Source organism: Sporobolomyces salmoneus (genome assembly GCF_050403485.1).
Source record: "Sporobolomyces salmoneus JCM6883 DNA, S_salmoneus_JCM6883_v1_ctg79, whole genome shotgun sequence".
Taxonomy (NCBI): Eukaryota; Fungi; Basidiomycota; class Microbotryomycetes; order Sporidiobolales; family Sporidiobolaceae; genus Sporobolomyces; species Sporobolomyces salmoneus.
In genome coordinates, this window is record NW_027481084.1 from 31082 (window position 1) to 47071 (window position 15990).

The 15990-nt window shown below is 51.3% G+C and overlaps 5 protein-coding genes across 5 annotated transcripts; 3 read left to right on the forward strand and 2 right to left on the reverse strand.

Moving 5' to 3' along the window:
• Positions 1 to 230: 230 nt before the first annotated feature.
• HAS1 (ATP-dependent RNA helicase HAS1) lies at positions 231 to 2548 on the forward strand (the record flags this gene model as incomplete). Its single annotated transcript, XM_076635008.1, has 6 exons — positions 231 to 813; positions 869 to 1068; positions 1134 to 1251; positions 1326 to 1627; positions 1718 to 2038; positions 2108 to 2548. 6 exons carry the CDS (start codon positions 231 to 233, stop codon positions 2546 to 2548), a joined length of 1965 nt encoding a protein of 654 aa, XP_076485014.1.
• Positions 2549 to 4411: 1863 nt separating this feature from the next.
• Positions 4412 to 7237, forward strand: EPL1 (Epl1p; the record flags this gene model as incomplete). Its single annotated transcript, XM_076635009.1, has 4 exons — positions 4412 to 5140; positions 5225 to 5386; positions 5462 to 5787; positions 5860 to 7237. 4 exons carry the CDS (start codon positions 4412 to 4414, stop codon positions 7235 to 7237), a joined length of 2595 nt encoding a protein of 864 aa, XP_076485015.1.
• Positions 7238 to 8581: 1344 nt separating this feature from the next.
• Positions 8582 to 10067, reverse strand: PGC1 (phosphatidylglycerol phospholipase; the record flags this gene model as incomplete). Its single annotated transcript, XM_076635010.1, has 6 exons — positions 8582 to 8704; positions 8773 to 9170; positions 9245 to 9505; positions 9564 to 9617; positions 9799 to 9877; positions 10008 to 10067. The coding sequence occupies 6 exons, from the start codon at positions 10065 to 10067 to the stop codon at positions 8582 to 8584; spliced, it is 975 nt and encodes a 324-aa protein (XP_076485016.1).
• A 707-nt stretch (positions 10068 to 10774) lies between these two features.
• Positions 10775 to 14352, reverse strand: VID27 (Vid27p; the record flags this gene model as incomplete). Its single annotated transcript, XM_076635011.1, has 11 exons — positions 10775 to 10824; positions 10911 to 10962; positions 11026 to 11203; positions 11267 to 11894; positions 11960 to 12050; positions 12124 to 12290; positions 12357 to 13399; positions 13462 to 13780; positions 13845 to 13960; positions 14080 to 14198; positions 14344 to 14352. 11 exons carry the CDS (start codon positions 14350 to 14352, stop codon positions 10775 to 10777), a joined length of 2772 nt encoding a protein of 923 aa, XP_076485017.1.
• A 144-nt stretch (positions 14353 to 14496) lies between these two features.
• On the forward strand, positions 14497 to 15241 carry JCM6883_003196 (uncharacterized protein; the record flags this gene model as incomplete). The annotated part of the gene is made up of 2 exons (XM_076635012.1): positions 14497 to 15036; positions 15104 to 15241. The coding sequence occupies 2 exons, from the start codon at positions 14497 to 14499 to the stop codon at positions 15239 to 15241; spliced, it is 678 nt and encodes a 225-aa protein (XP_076485018.1).
• Between the last annotated feature and the right edge of the window lie 749 nt (positions 15242 to 15990).

The following is a 15990-nucleotide window of genomic DNA, read 5'->3' on the forward strand; positions in this document are numbered from 1 at the left end:
TGCAGAGGAGAGTCGAAAAGAGTCTGAGCGAAAAGTCGCTAATTTCTCATTTTGCGGACTTCGCCTGGCGAGTACGACTTGACGAGTTTGAGTAGCCTGAGTACAGTTTGAGCTCTCTCGTTGCGGTCCAAAAAGAGTGTCTCTGAATTTCAAACATGTTGGCGGATTTTTTCTCGAGATGAGAATTCTCTCTTTCTCTACTCACACCGCCCCAGCCTATACCGACCGATATGGCGAGTGCCGAACAACCTCAGGCCAGTACGTCTGCAGCAACGATCGAAGCCAAGAAGCGCAAGCGCAAGAGACCGTCAAAGAAACCGAAAGAATCAACCGACGCAACTCCCTCCTCTACAACGACTCCAGTAGCTCCAGTACAGCCGAACGATGAAGATGTAGAGCCATTGATCGACCCAGAGTACGAGCCGAAACCAGAGGATCAGAGTGGAAGCAAAAAGAAGTCGAAGAGCAAGAAAGTGGAGCAAGAAGGACCAGGGATCGATGTAGAACAGGAGGAGGAGAGCAACGAAGGACCCAGTAGCGTAGGAGATGCCCTCGCACTCATGACTGGAGCGAAACCCGCCCCCGAACCCACCGTTACCGCTTTCTCTTCTCTCGACCTCTCGCCCGGAACGCGGAAAGCTATCGAGGGAATGGGATTTGAAAACATGACTGAAGTACAGGCGAGGACGATTCCTCCCTTGTTGGCCGGAAAGGATGTGTTGGGAGCAGCGAAAACGGGATCTGGCAAAACTCTCGCTTTCCTTATTCCAGCAATCGAGATGCTCAACAAGCTCAAGTTCAAGCCTCGAAATGGTGAGTCTGTACTATTCGAGCTCTGTCTGGCTGCTTGCTGACTCCTCTGTTGCAGGAACCGGTGCAATCGTCGTTTCTCCGACTCGAGAACTCGCTCTTCAAATCTTCGGTGTCGCCAAAGAACTATGCGAACACCATAATCAGACTTTCGCGATCGTCATGGGAGGAGCAAACCGAAAGGCAGAGGCAGAGAAGCTAGCGAAGGGTGTCAACTTGTTGATCGCGACTCCTGGTCGATTACTCGATCATCTTCAAGTGAGTTCTACTGTCTTCTCTTTTCGCCTTACACCGCAGTCACTAACATTCTTCACGTCCTACAGAACACGAAAGGCTTCGTTTTCAACAACCTTCGCGCTTTGATTATCGACGAGGCAGATCGAATTCTCGAAATCGGTTTCGAGGATGAAATGAGGCAGATCATCAGTCTTCTCCCGAAAGGTCAGCGCTCCTTCAACCTCACTCTCCTCTTTCGAGCTCTCTGTTTGCTGATCGACTCATCGCGAACCTTGCAGAGAACCGACAATCCATGCTTTTCTCCGCTACCCAAACCACCAAAGTCACCGATCTCGCTCGCATGTCTCTTCGACCTGGACCTCTCTACATCAACGTCGACTCGCACCGCGACACTTCGACCGCCGACAACCTCGAACAAGGTTACGTAGTTTGCGATTCCGACAAACGATTCCTCCTCCTCTTCACTTTCCTCCGCAAGAACCTCAAGAAGAAGGTCATCGTCTTCTTCTCGAGTTGCAAGAGTGTTCAGTACCATGGAGAATTACTCAATTACATTGATGTACCCGTTCTCGACCTTCACGTGAGTTTCACTTTCTGCTCGTTTTGCGTTCACTCTCAGCGTCTCTTGTCATGGCCTCTCACTGACCTTTCCACTCTCATGTAACCGCAGGGTAAACAAAAGCAACAAAAACGAACCAACACTTTCTTCGAATTCTGCAACGCCCCTACCGGAATCCTCCTCTGTACAGACGTCGCCGCTCGAGGACTCGATATCCCGAAAGTCGACTGGATCATCCAATTTGATCCTCCCGATGATCCTCGTGATTACATCCACCGAGTCGGACGAACGGCTCGAGCTGGAAAGAATGGAAAGAGTTTGTTGTTCTTGTTACCGAGTGAATTGGGATTCTTGAGGTTCTTGAAGGTTGCGAAAGTTCCTCTGAACGAGTACCAATTCCCTTCGGAGAAGATTGCGAACGTTCAGGGTCAAGTGAGTCTATCATCTCTTTCTTCCGACGACCTCAGTAACTGACACAGTTTTTCTGCTTGCGTTCGATAGCTCGAGAAACTTATTTCGAAGAACTACTACCTCAACCAATCTGCGAAAGACGGTTTCCGAGCCTACATCCAAGCCTACGCTTCCTACTCCCTCAAAACCATCTTCGACGTCACCTCTCTCGATCTCGCGAAAGTCGCACGAGCATTCGGATTCTCGACTCCTCCCAGTGTCAATATCAACGTCGGAAGGAGTGTCAAGGGAAAGAAGAAGCGAAAGGATCACGCTGGAGGAGGATCGGACGACGACGAATCGAGTGAAGAGGAGGAAGAGGAGGAAGATACGGATCGACAGAGGAGGGCAAAGATGCAGAGACGAGGTGGAGGGTATGAGGGAAAGAGGAGAGAAACGGAAGGGAAGAGAGGAGAGGAGAAGGATATTTACCGGGAACACGGACGGGAGAAGTTGAGAGGAGGTAGCGCCGGCAAGCAGTGGAGTCGATAAGACGTCTCGTGTCGGATCTTAGTCACTCGTTAGAGGGGGAGAGCAGGTTGTAGGTGTAAAGCTATGCATTTTCTCTCGTTCTTTCTCACTCAGGTTGCCCCCTGCGGTTGTATGACAGCGTCGACTGTAGAGCGCTACGGCGTGACTCTCCTATAGCCATCAAAGTCATCTTGCACATTGGTCCCTACTCCTGCCGAGGAAGCGGGCAACGAAAATTCGTGAGAAGGCGGATTTCAAGGCCGGCTCAACGCTATTCCCTGCGCTCGCGGGCTGCTTTGTTGTTCTGGAATGCTACGCAACATGACAAAGAGCCCGATAAAACCAAGACAAAGAGACGAACCGAGGCAAAGAAACGATTCGTCTCAATCTCTTGCGAAAATACTTGCATTCACTCTTTCAGCTCACCTTTCGTCCTTCGGTGCCGCACCCCTTCCGGAGTCGTACGACATCCCAAATGATCATCGCCCAGGACGCACTTCCCTGTCTCTGCCGCCGCTCGTCTCTAATGCCGCCGGTTCACCGAAATCCGAGATCGAGGAAAGGGCGCCTGAGGACAACTGCCTTTCCGACGGAGACGGCTTGGGCGAAACGAATGAGCTCCATTGAATCAGTGTGACCCGTCTGGACAGCCATACCAGGATACCTGAAGCCGGTCGAAGGGCTTGTCTTCATTTCGATTGTTCCTCGCCTCTCTCTCTCCTTCAATTCACGTCAATTCGCCTTCACCCTCCTGCCATTTCATCCTACAACTCTTACAACTACTCTGCACCTCCGACTCAAGCTCAGCAGCTCTAGCGCCATCCAATCTCGCCTCTTCTCTCAATTGGTCCGGCTTCATTTACCCCTCTCACAGTAAGTTCTACGCCCATTTCTATCTCCGCGAGGATCTCTGGGTAGTAAGAGTGCAGGGTGCGCACGGGAATAGGGATAGGAGAGCTAGCTGACCAGAGACGGAATGTCAACTTCTGACATTCGTCAGTCATTCCCGTTTCTCTAGATCAGCCATCGAGGTTCACAGAATTGGAGCTCAGAGCTAGCAATCACTCTGGCTGCCCAGTAGAGGCAGGGAAGAGGGAGATTACCCCATGAATCTCCCTCAACTTTTGGCTCTCTTCCCTCTTTCTCTCCTTCAGACTCTCTCGAGTCACATGAAGAATCGAGCTGTAAACACTGCTGCTTAGTCGAGCTGCTCAGGTGGTACTTTGTAACGAGTTAGGGAAATAGTTGAACTCGATCGGCTTCATCGCCGATTTGGCCAAACTTCTCCCTCGAGAAGTGCAATCTCGGCAACGCGCTACAAACCCCGCCGTCGCTCAATTGCAGTACTGCTACTCGTCAGCTCTGTAGCACTCGACTACTCACGCGACCTCCCCTTCCGGAAGAGTGACACGAGGCACCAAAAGTTCTCTTCTCTCCTCCTGCCCCCTTCCAACAACACCTCCCTCTCTCGACTCTCTCGGTCTTTGTTGACTCGTAGATAGCCTCGAGTACAGTCCACAGTGAGTCTCATCCCGTTCGCATGGCTATCGGTGATAGTCCGAGTCTTCTCTTCCCCTTTTGAGTCGTTGGCGCTTTCTGATTGGCTACCCGCCTTTGCCCACAAACTCGCATTTTCCTCAGATCTCGCAAACTGACTTTCCGCTTCCTTCGTTCGCAGCTCTTCCTCTCGACTCTCAGGAGGCGTTCATTCGTCTACCCCAACCACTCTTCTCCCCGTCCCTTCGTCGTTTCCGCCTCTTCGTCGTCGTAGTCGAAAAGGAAAGAAACCTTTTTCCATCACGCGTATTCTCCTATTGCCTTCTCTCGTCACTTCGACCGAACGAGAGAACCAATAGGAGGAATCAGTCACCCTCGTACCCCGATATGGCAAAAGGATCTGGAAGGTTTCGAAACCGGAAATTAGGATTCAAAACTCGGATCAATGTCGAAATCGGAGTCGTAATCGAAGAGGATCCTCTCGAAGTTGACGGACTCGATCTCGAAGATGGAGAAGGGATTCACGAACGAGGTGGAAGTAACAGTCAGAACAACTCGGCGGGAGGAGGAGGAAATCGAGATAAACAGAAAGGGATTCAAACCGGAGTCGACAAGGACGAAGAAGGAGAAGTTCATTTGCAACAAGTCATCGCTTCGACTGCGGCGTATGTCGCTCGTAACACGACTGGTGGATCTTCGCTCGCAAATGGAAAGAAACCTGCGTCGGCTTACATTCCTACTCGATCTTCGACAACTCTGCCTGACGAGGAGTTCACGGCGCTGTACAAACCTGGTTACGTCGATCCGATCTCTTACATCCGATTCTCCGACACGGTCGAGGATACGACAAAGGGAGCGATCAATTATACGATGGACGAAGACGACGAAGATTGGTTGGAAGATTTCAACGAACAATTCTCGAGGTCGACGACGCTGGACAAAGGGAAAGGGAGAGAAGGGGAGGAGAAGGTTGAACCCTACGATGCGTTCGCCGATGCCGGGAAATGCCTCGATGAACTGTCGGATCCGAATTCGGCGTTGAGCGAAGACGATTTCGAAAAGATCATGGAGTTGTTCGAACAAGTGACAGATGAGAAAGCTCCGATGGCTCATGTCGTACGTCTTCACTCCCCGTCGTTCATCGTTCGGGATCTCGGGCAGTTTTGAAAACTGACGCCTCCTCCTTTTCTCTCCTCTCAGGACACTTCTTTGCTACCACCGCTGCTCGACTTCGATTATGCCTTCAATGACATCCTCCGACCTGAACTAGCCGCTCTCCGACCTTATGCGAAACCTATTTATCCTCACTGGAAAGAGCGGAGAATGCAACGAGGAGGAAAGAGAATCATGCCTCAACTCGATGTGAGTCTCTACTCGCTCTCTCGTTCGGCTTTCCGCCGTTCATCGCTGATAGTTCCTCTTGCTACAACGTTACAGTACGATGAATCGAACGAGCAAAACCCTTACGTCTGTTTCCGACGCCGAGAATTGAAATCGAGTCGGAAAACTCGACGATCAGATCAACAAAACCTCGAACGACTCATTCGTCTCCGGAACGACTTGTACGCCGCTCATGCACTCATGCTCAAAGTCGCCGAACGAGAACAGATCAAACTGGATTCGATCATCGCCGAACGGGAGATTTTCGAACAACGGTGCGAGATGAGGGAGGTCAAGAGGAAGTTGGGAGAAGCGGAGGGAGACGAGGACTTGCTGGTCAGTCGGAGGGAGAAGAGACGGAAACGAGAGGATGGTTCGATTGGGTACGTTTTGATCTTTTCCTCTTTTCTGCTCTTCCGACTTGAGCTAACTCGCGTTACTGGAATCTCATTCAGTGCTCTACGGCTTTCCGTTCGCAAGCCCGATCCGAACAACATCTCAGCCGCTTCCCTTGCTCCTTCCATCGAAGAACTTCAAGCTCGCAAGACACGGAACGAAAACCTCGTCAAGCAAATCGAACGGGACTTGCAACGGAAACGACAAGCCGATCAGCAATTCGAGGATTGGACCGACTCGTCTTACCTCGCACGACCACCTCCTACTCCTTCACGGTTCTGGCGATCTGTCGAGCCGACACCAACTTCGGGAAAGAAGGATGCTCTCGGATTCGCTCCGACTTGGCAGGCTCCGATAGGAAGAGTGAGAACGAGTTTCAGGAAACGAGTGGGAAGAGGTGGGAGGATCTACCTGGATCGAATCGCGCCGGGAAGAAGGGGAGGAGAAGATTTTACATCACGTCGGCGGATATTGCCGTCGCTCGACGAGGAGGATCAGACGGACGAAGAGTCGGAGCCGGACGAGATGGACGATTGGATGATCGAACGTAGAAGAGAACGACTAAAGTTTGACACGGACGCTGGACTCGACTTTTCCGCCGCGGACGAATCTCCTCTCGTCGACGATTTCGAGCTCCAATACCTCGTTCGTCGAGCAGCTCTGCTGAAACCTCAGGACGTCCAAGCGCTCTCGTTCGATTCAAGTTATCTCGAAGAAGCGTTCAAATTCGTCGCGAGCGATCCTACAAAAGATCAACCTCCTCCGGCCGTCATTGGACGACCTCCTCCTCGACCACCTCTCGCGATTCAACCGACTGGTCAACCTCTCAGTGGACACAACTACAAACCTATGCCTCCGAATCCAGCTGCGTACGCTCAAAGACCTCCTTCGGCGAATCACCTCCCTCCCCCTCCGAACGGTGGATTCCCGAATCATCAATCCTCCCCTCATTCTTCTCCTCAGAACCCGAACGGTCTCCCTCTTCCTCCCGGTTCCCAACCTCCCCCGAGAATGCCGAATGGAGCACTCGCCGTTCCAGGTCTTCAACAAAACGGGATGGGACGCGGTTCTCCTCTCTCCCAAACCCCCTTCTCGAACCCCCAGGCGATCCAAATCGCGATTCAGCAACAACAGCAACAACAACAAGCTGCAGCGATGCAAGCCGCGAATGGAATGCCGGGACGACCTCTCTCTGCGAACTCTCCACTCCCTCCTTCGCGTCCAGCTTCTTCTGCCTCGTCTTATCATCACCAAGGGTCACCCGCGATGGGAGCTCTCTCGCTTCCTCAGCAACAAGAGCAAAACTCTCCTCATCGATCTCCCGTCACGACTGCCGCCGCTCTCGCCAACGTCAACAAGCGTAATTCCCCGTTGAACTCGTATCAAATGCAACCTGGAGGACCTCAACAGAGTATGAAACCCTACGGCACCTTTTGATTCTCTCATTCCTCGAGCCAGACGTTCCCTCTCTCTCTCTCTCCTTTCCAAAATGATCATAAAACTTAAGTAAATTTCAGTCGCAGTACCAATTCTTTCTTTCCTCTCCAACTTTCGTTATTGTATTCCTCTCATTCCCCTTTGCCCTACGCTCACCGCTCACTCTTACCACCCTATACAATCCCTCCCCCCTGTCCTCGTTCAAACTCTAGCAAGCGCAACAAGTTCTTGTATCGGCCCCTTACTTTCTGACCCTCGCGATTGAGAGATGTTGCGCTCAAATCGACAATGAGACCGTACTCGCTGTCTCGCAGGCTCCTCAGAAGCGAATGGCCGAGGAAGTGTGAAACGCAGAGAGCTGGCTCGAGCTGAACCAACGAGTTCTCCTGCAACCCCTTCGTCGAAGGTTGTAACCGAGTTGGACGTCAACGACTTAGTCAGTGCGAATGTCGGTGGGGTTAAACCAAACGACCTTCACACAGCTCGCTTTGTGTCGCCGCTTTCTTTCGTTTCAACACCCTCAGATCTTGGATATCTCGCCCGTTATGATCTTCCCTGAGTCGGAAAGGCAACGCCCGTATTCCATGTCACACAAGTCTTTCTTCCTTTTGTTCGTTTGAGCAAGTCGACCCGCTTTTCTGTACGAAATTGTAGACGTGGCCTCTGCTTCGTTCCCAATGTTGGGGCGCATGCGTATATCACGTTGACTTGGGTTCGATCTTCGAGCCTTCCCGGGGTGGAGGAGCAAGTATAGAAGAATTGGAATACAAGCCCAAAAGAGGTTCGACTAGGTTCCCCTTTTCCTTCGCTCTCTCTGCCTCCTTTTCCTTCTGAGCGTTACGGGACTTTCTGTGTGTCGTTCACGTCGTCTTCGGTATTCCGTTGACCATCGACCAACGCGAGACGTCTTCCGCTTGTTCGGCGTTCAATCTATATCGACGACTGAGCTTTGACGCTGAGGATCTCACAAGTCTCCTGATCGTGGACCGAGGAGACACAGCAGCTCGGAGAGGAGGGAGCACGAAAGGAAATCTTCTTGTCGAGAATCGAGAGTGGGGGAGAAGGGAAAGGTCTACGAAAGGGAGCGGGAGTCGAAAAGCTCAAAGAGTAAGTTCTAAAGAACCAGAGAGGAAAAGAAGCGGGTGGGCATGACGAGAATAAACGATCGATGGTAGTTGTACAAACAAACAGAGACGAGGGACGAGAGACACGGTCAGGAGAGGAGAGGCGAAAAAGTAAGGAAGGAATAACAGGATTGAGAGGACGAAAGTGAAGAGATTCCAGCGCTTGGTTTCTGACACGTCGATGGAGAGGTGAGCGATGAAGAAGTGAGGTATGTCGAGTCTAGACGATGGCAGGGATGACGGATGGTCCATCGGAGGCTTTAATCTTGGGCGACGGAGGAGGTTCGATGAAAGTTCCGGCAGTTTTCGAGAGAACGTAAGATTCCCACGAAGCGGCGAGGAACTAGAGCGAACAGATGGTCGAGGATCAGCTCGAGAGCAATCAAGCGACAAGGAAGGGCTACTACTCACGTTCGCGAAGAAAGTGTATTTGAGAGAAGTCCAACCAAAAACCCAGCTCGTCTCGCGGGCGACCTTGTCCCAATCATTCAACATCTCGTTCTTCAACGCGAGCCAATCATCCGTCCTATCCGTCAAGATCGCTTTGCAACCCCATTTCGTGGCTTCGATCATTTCCCTCCTCTCGTTGACGGTCCAAACGCAGATGTCCTTGCCAGCTCGTTTGCATTCTTCTCGGAACGCGGCACCGTCTGAAGTTACGAGACAGGCGAAGTTCATCGAGAATGATTGACAGGCGTCCCAGAAGTAACGACGGGCGATCGAAGGAGAAAGACCGATGTGTGCGAGTCGGAGGTAGGGAAGGATATCTCTTGCGGGTTCGACGTATTTCGGGTGCCAGAGACCGAGGACTGCGAGGAAGCGAATCAAACGTGTCAGCTCAAGCTCGGGCGAGATAAGCGAGAGCCAAAGAGGAAAAACTAACCTAGACGAGGAGCGAGTTTCGTTTCGTAATCCGGGTACTCAACGACGAGTTCATTGATCAAAGTGAAGAGAGTGACCGGGTCGTTGTCGACTTTGACGTCGATATTGAGGTAGACGGTCTGATTTTCTGGTCTCATGAGGAGTTCAATCGTTTCGCGGAGAGTTGGAATCTTCTGATGAGGTGCTTTGTTCGTTCGAAGTTGATCGAGTCCTCCGTGGTAGTTTTGCGTTTGAATACGACCAGTTCCGTTCGTCGTGCGATCTAAGAGATGTCGAGATTAGCTCAAAATGCTCATTGCGAGCAGAGCATCGCCACTCACCTAATAGAGGATCGTGGAACATGACGATCTCTCCATCTTTCGTAATGTGAACATCTGTTGTTGGAGGGAGGAAGAGGAGTTGAGTCAGCTGATGCAACCTTCGCACAAAGGGAATGTGTTGCGATAAGGCCATTTCCGTCTCGCTCGGCTCGGTCCTGGACTTGGAGAGCTCCTCTACGTGCTCCTCGACAAGAACACAGTGCGAAGGACAGATAGGGGAAGAGTGAGGGCTCACCTGATTCGATTCCTTCCGCTCCGTCTCGAATGGCAGCTTCGAAGCTCGCCAAAGTGTTTTCCGGGTACGCGGCTGATGCCTGTTTATATATCGAATCTGGATTTAACAAATCGAGGGAACCCTCGCCTCTATCTTTCATTCATTCGAATAGACTAGAAGGTTCCCTCGCTTGTTCAGAGTTTTCGGGGAAGGAGATGATGAATGCGTACGCCTCGATGTCCCCAACATTGAGGTGCATTGTCCCGAGTGAATTTACTGCTAGCAGTCATCCTGTCCTGGTGGTTGTAGTGGTAGAAGGGGAGAGAGGTTGATGTCCGAGTTGATGACAAGTTGCTGAGGCGAGGAAAGATAACGCGTTTCCAAGGGAGAGTCGAGCGAGTGTAAAGGGTCACGCGGCGAGAGGTTGGTGCAAACAGCGTAGGGAGCTGGCAGAGCGGAAAGAATGGGGAAGACAGGGTCAGCAGGTCAGCTTCGAGAAGATGCAGAGTTTTCGACACCGCCACAATCTCGCACAAACTTACATCTGCTGAATAGATCCTTCAGTGAACGAAGTTGGAGCGAGGGTGGTACTCGAGAGAGAGAGAAAGACGAAGGTGGAGGAACGTGAGAAAGCTCGCGAAATTCGGTGCACGTTCTCCGAAAACAACACTTGAGATTTGTCCACGTTGGTCTCCCTTCGCTCTAAATCTCCCTCACATTCCGTTCGCAGCTGACCTCCTCTGAATGGAAGGCGGGGGTCTCGCTCAACAAGAGCGGAAAGCGGAAACCTCTCTCTCGCTCAAACGAAACGAGGTTCGAATTGATTGCGAAGGAAAATTATAAACTCGTTACAATAGAGAAAGCTAGACACAGAGGAGAGAGCAGGGCAGAGGGAGAAAGAGTCGTGTATTGGTACAGAGAGAGTCGTGTAGCGACAAAGGCGGAACAGAAGGGAGAGGAGGGGAACAAATACCTCGGGCGCGAATTTGAGATGAGATTATCCCTCCCAAGTTCGAACGACGTTGGCGATAGAATCTCGAGACGGAGCTGTAGTAGCAGAGATCGACGAGTTAGACATTGAGGTACTACCGACGTCCACCGAGGGAGGAAGCCAATAAGAGATGAAAGCTGACCTTTGAGACCTTTCTTCTGCTCGATGAAGACGTTCTCGGGAAGCGTAACAATCTGAATGGCACGTCGCGCTCAGTCAGAGATTACTCACCATTCGTATAAGCAGAGAGAACTCACGATATCTCGGTCTCCGCCAAACTTGAAGTTGTCGGCGACGACGTCCTCTGAGAACCTTCGAAGGGTATAGTTCGAAACGTTTCCACCTTTCACTTGACGGAAGTTCCATGCGACGATGAATGGTCCAGTCGAGGTAACGATCGTCCGTTCAGGTTCTCCAGACAAAGCGGCGTTGAATCTGAAGAAGAAGAATCGTCAATACGAATTTCTCAGGAAAGAGGACTAGGGACTGTAGACTCACTTGGCTGGAGTAAAGTTGACATCTTGTCCACAAACTTGTCTCATGTGAGCGACATGTTCAGGTTTGAGTTGCAACATTCTCGGCGTCGGTTTCTGAGCGGCTGGGAACGACCTATCGAATCCGAGTTGACCAGCGAACTTTGATCCAGACGAGTCGGGAATCATCGTATCGATCAAGAGTAGGTAAGTCTTGCAAGTTGCGAGAACGTATCGGCCATCAGCGGAAACGTCGATTCCGAGGATCGGATCTCCTAAAGCAGGGAGAGCAGTCTTTGCGTTCTTGCCGAGTTTGTCGAATAATCGAATATCTCCCTTCGCCGATGCGACTGCTAGTCGTCCAGATTCTGTCGTAGCGGCAGCCGAAAACTCTGCCTTCGTTGCGTACTGCTTGAATTCAGAGTCGACGAGCTTCGAACCGGCGAGTCGAGGATCAATTCTGAAGAGTCCGTTGTGAGAGTGACCGATGAAGGTTTGTTGTTGGGTCGTTTGAGCGAATTTCGAGTCGGGGATGAAATTCTTGATCGAGAAATCTTCAGAGACTTTGTATTCGTCGACGACTTTTCCGGTTTCGAGATCGAGACGGTACAGGGATCCAGGGGAGAGAGGGTTCTGGAGAATCATCGAAGTATCTGAAGAGATTGAGGAAGATTAGTCAGATTTCCAGTGACAAGCGAAGCGGTGAGACGAGGCGCACCTTGATTATGAAGCATGACCTTTCCAGGAGTGAAAGCCTTGCCGTTCGATCCAGGAGCGGTCAGGTTGACGATCGAAGTAACGAACTTGAGCTGTTGGAACCCGAGTGCAAGACGAAAGGGTTAGTCAAGTGCTCATGCATACAACTTTGCCAACGAGACAAACCTTTTTACCTCCTTCTCTCTGTTGCTTGAAGACTCCGATCATGTCTCCTTGTACGACGAATGAGAGGTCCTCCTTGTAACCGACTGCGAGTGCGCTGTTCTTCGCTCGCTTCTTCATTCCGATCGGAGTGTATTTCGAAGGTCGTTTCGGCGCAGCTCGTTCGTCCTCTGCTTGTCATGAAGAGTCGAGCGTCAGTCACAATGCTGCAGAGGACACAGTTGAGGGAGACTTACCAGAGTCAGATTCCTCATCACTGTCTTTTTGCGCGACTGGTTCTTCCTCTTCAGACTCCTCTTCAGACTCCTCTTCCTCGACAGCAGCCGGTGTTTCATACTCCTCCTCCTCTTCCTCTTGACTATCGTCCCACATTTCGGCATCCTCTTCCAAATAAGCTTTCCGACTATATTCCCTCTCATCCTCCTTCAACTTGTTCCAACTACCTTGACCCCATTTGTCTTCGAACAATGCCGCACTCACTTGCGATTGTAAGTTGGAGAACCCATCCTCGCTCGGTAACCTCAACAACCACGTGAAGGTTTCGCTCGCTCCACCTGGAGTAGCCGCATCCGACGAGAAATTGAACACCATCGAGAGTTCCTTCTCTGCGAAATTGATCACCATCTCTTTGTCGATCCCTTGCGAGACCCACACTCCGCTACTCCCTTCCTCCTGAACTTTCGTCGATTCGACGAGAAGCCAATGACCTGAACCTTCGGAAGGAGAAAGTTTGTATAATGACGCTTTGACTGAATCGTCTTGAAGCATGAATAGTCCAGTCATTCGATCGTAAAGGTGGAGTGAGGCGAGTACCGAAATGACGGGTTTCTTTTCTTCGTTCGAAGAGGAAGTCGCAGATGCGGGAACTGCAGAAGTGGGAGGTTTCGCGAGGGGAGAGGCGATATCTTCTTCTTCGACGGCGAGAGATTTGCCTTTACCCTTCGAGGTACGGGAAGGTGAGGCGACTGATCCGACAGGAGGCGGAGGGGGAGAAGCGTTGAGGTTCGCTTTTTGCATCAATTGAGCAGCAAGCTCGTCTCCGCTGTCCGATCCTTCTCCTTCGACGTCTTCTTCTTCTTCATATTCGTCTCCGGAACCAGCGGTTTGATCGTACTCTTCCTCGTCGTCGTCGGATGAAGGAGAAGTTGCTCGGAAGAGAGGAGTTTTGGCGGGAGTTCGAGTGGCTGAGGAAGTCGAGTCTCGAGTGGGAGTGGAGAGAGTTGAGGCGGCGGGGTTCAGCGAAGGGTAGAAAGTTTCAGGAGGAGCAGGAACGGATCGCCTTCCAGCGAGAATTGAGTCAGGGAAGTTCATTTCGAGAGAAGGCATGGAGTCGGGACTCACTCGACTTTGAAATCGGCTTCAAGCGTTCGCTCTGCTTCTCTCGCAGATCTATCATCGCTCGGCCATTCCCTCCCTTCCCTTCTCTCCCACATGCATCTCCAACATAACTTTTCGAAATCTTTCGCCTGTGCTTCGCTGACGGTTCCATCTTGAGGTAGAATGAATTCGAATTCATCGTCGGGACTGTCACCATCGGGGTCGAGCCAGGTGAAAGAGAGGGGAGGCGATAGAGTATCGGAAGCGGAGGAAGAAGGATCGAGGGAAGGGCCAAGGGAGAGGAAGAGACCAGAGTCGAGTAGGAAGGATCGTTCATCAGAATCTATGGATGATATGTCAGCTTTCCATGGAGCCGAGCGCTCGCGATTAGAGACAGGCGGACTGACTTTCTGCATCTTCTTCCAACAATTGTTCTTCACCTTCCTGGAACGCTCTCGTCACGACCAATTGATACATGTTGGCATGAGTCGTCTTCCTGATGCTCAAAGATGCGTCGATGAAACTGGTGTGTTCATTAAGGAGGCGAGGGGACAAAGCGAGAGTGGGGCGAAGGGGGAACAAAGATCGAGGGAAAGTGATCAGTCTTCCGTGGCGAGCTGCAGATTGCGATAAGGTACGTACATGCATTCTCGACTACCCTTGATGCTGTCAGGACGAACGAGAAACAATCTACCTCCATCGAGAGTCGTGAGTTCTGCCGCTGGCGCAGCGCCGCTAATCCCGAATACTGAAGCACGAGACTGGTCAGCGATTTACTCAGAGCTAGAAGATCTCAAGCCAGACTCACGGCGATTGACCTTTGTTTGGAATTGATCAAGTTGATTGATGAGGAGCGAAAACGGTCAGTGAAGCTAGCGGCCGTTGAGTCTAAAGTGGTCTACATACGAGGAACATATGCGCCTATCGGTGCTACTTGGTCTTATCGTGGAGCGAGTGGATGGTAGAGAAAGAGAGTGCGAATCCCAGCGCGCACAAGTTGATCTCTTTCCTTTCACGTGTCGGCCTCACCCTAGATCGAGACCTCATACAATCAAGACAATGACTACTACACCGTTCTCCTTCGAGCCTCCCGCCGCGAGCAAGTCCCAACCAGAATCCCCTTTCTCCTCTCTCTTCTCTTCCCACCTCTCTTCCACGTCAGATGCCACTCTCTCTACCCTTTCCAAACTCTCGCAAGCACTACTCGAACATAGAACAAAAAAGGAGATTGAGAAAGAGATGGAACAGCTTCAAGGCGAACTCAGAAGCGAGTACAAACCGAGGCTCAAGGCGATCAAAGCCGATTTCTTCGCTCGAATGGTCTGGAACGAAGGGCAACAGACCGATGCAAGCAGTGACGAGGATGCCGCGAACGGAGGCGAACCACTAGCAGGAGACGTCGCAGAGGAGGAAGAGGAAAAAAGATACGAAAACCCGACGATCATCTCAGACTCTGATGCCCAAACCGAGATGTCAGCGGCAGTCGATCAGGCGGCCGAGAAGGAGATTACGAAGAACTTGGAGGAAGCGAGAGAAAAGGTCGAACCCGGCTTAAGAGCGAGAGAGACCCTCAAACTAGAGATTTGGTTGAGTCAAACCGTCAGTCTCTTTCCCTCCCTCCCACTCCCATTTCGTGACCGCTTCTGACCGTGAATGCGATGCATAGATCCTAGATGCTTATGAAGTCTCGACAGGAGAAGAAGTCGGAGCAGCTCGATACGTTCAGGATCAACTCGAGGACACTCTGTTCGAAGCTGGAATCGATTCCACGGCAGTTCTACAGTCACCTTCAGCAACCTCCTAACCTTCCAGTCTCCAGATCTATACCCAATATTTGTCAATACCAGAACCACCCATCTTTATCCTTTCGGACGGTCGTGCAGTGTCGCGCGTGACAATTCCTCCAGGCGCAAATCGTATCGCGCCGCTCGCGATAGCTCTGGGATAGTGAGCGGTGACATTCTCGACCACGACGAAAAAAGTTTTGGCACTCGAGACCTCAAAATTCAAAAAAACGAATTGTCGCCACCAGCTCCTGACAGACACCGTTTTCTCGAGCTCGGGTTCGCTTCTCGACCTTTCCTCACGGCTATGCTACTGCAGACTGCACAATGTCTCGAGGTCGTCGAGGTGGCTTTGTACGAGTTGTGAGCTCGTACAAGCGAAAATGCCCGTTCGAGTTTAGCTCAATCGTTTCAGGGACAAGGTCGAGCGAGATTAAAGACAACGGAAATTAACCGTCCCGGTTTGATATTGCAGATCCCGGCTGGCTGTGGAATTGAACGATTACAATCAGAATAGAAAACGTAATGCTCGAATAACGAAGACCTGAAAACGAAAAGATTTGAAGTCGCCGTAAGGGACCCCGCTGTTCCCAAAAAAGAAGGAGGCCCACCCAAAAGAAATCATTTCGATCTCTCTCGAAGTCACTTTGCATTCACTTTCAAAGTCGTCTGCGACTCCTCAACTCGCAACCAACGCCTCTCCGTCCACGAACCAGCTCCCTTCGCATCGACTGGACACTCGAGAAGGTCCCATCTAATCTTCCGCACG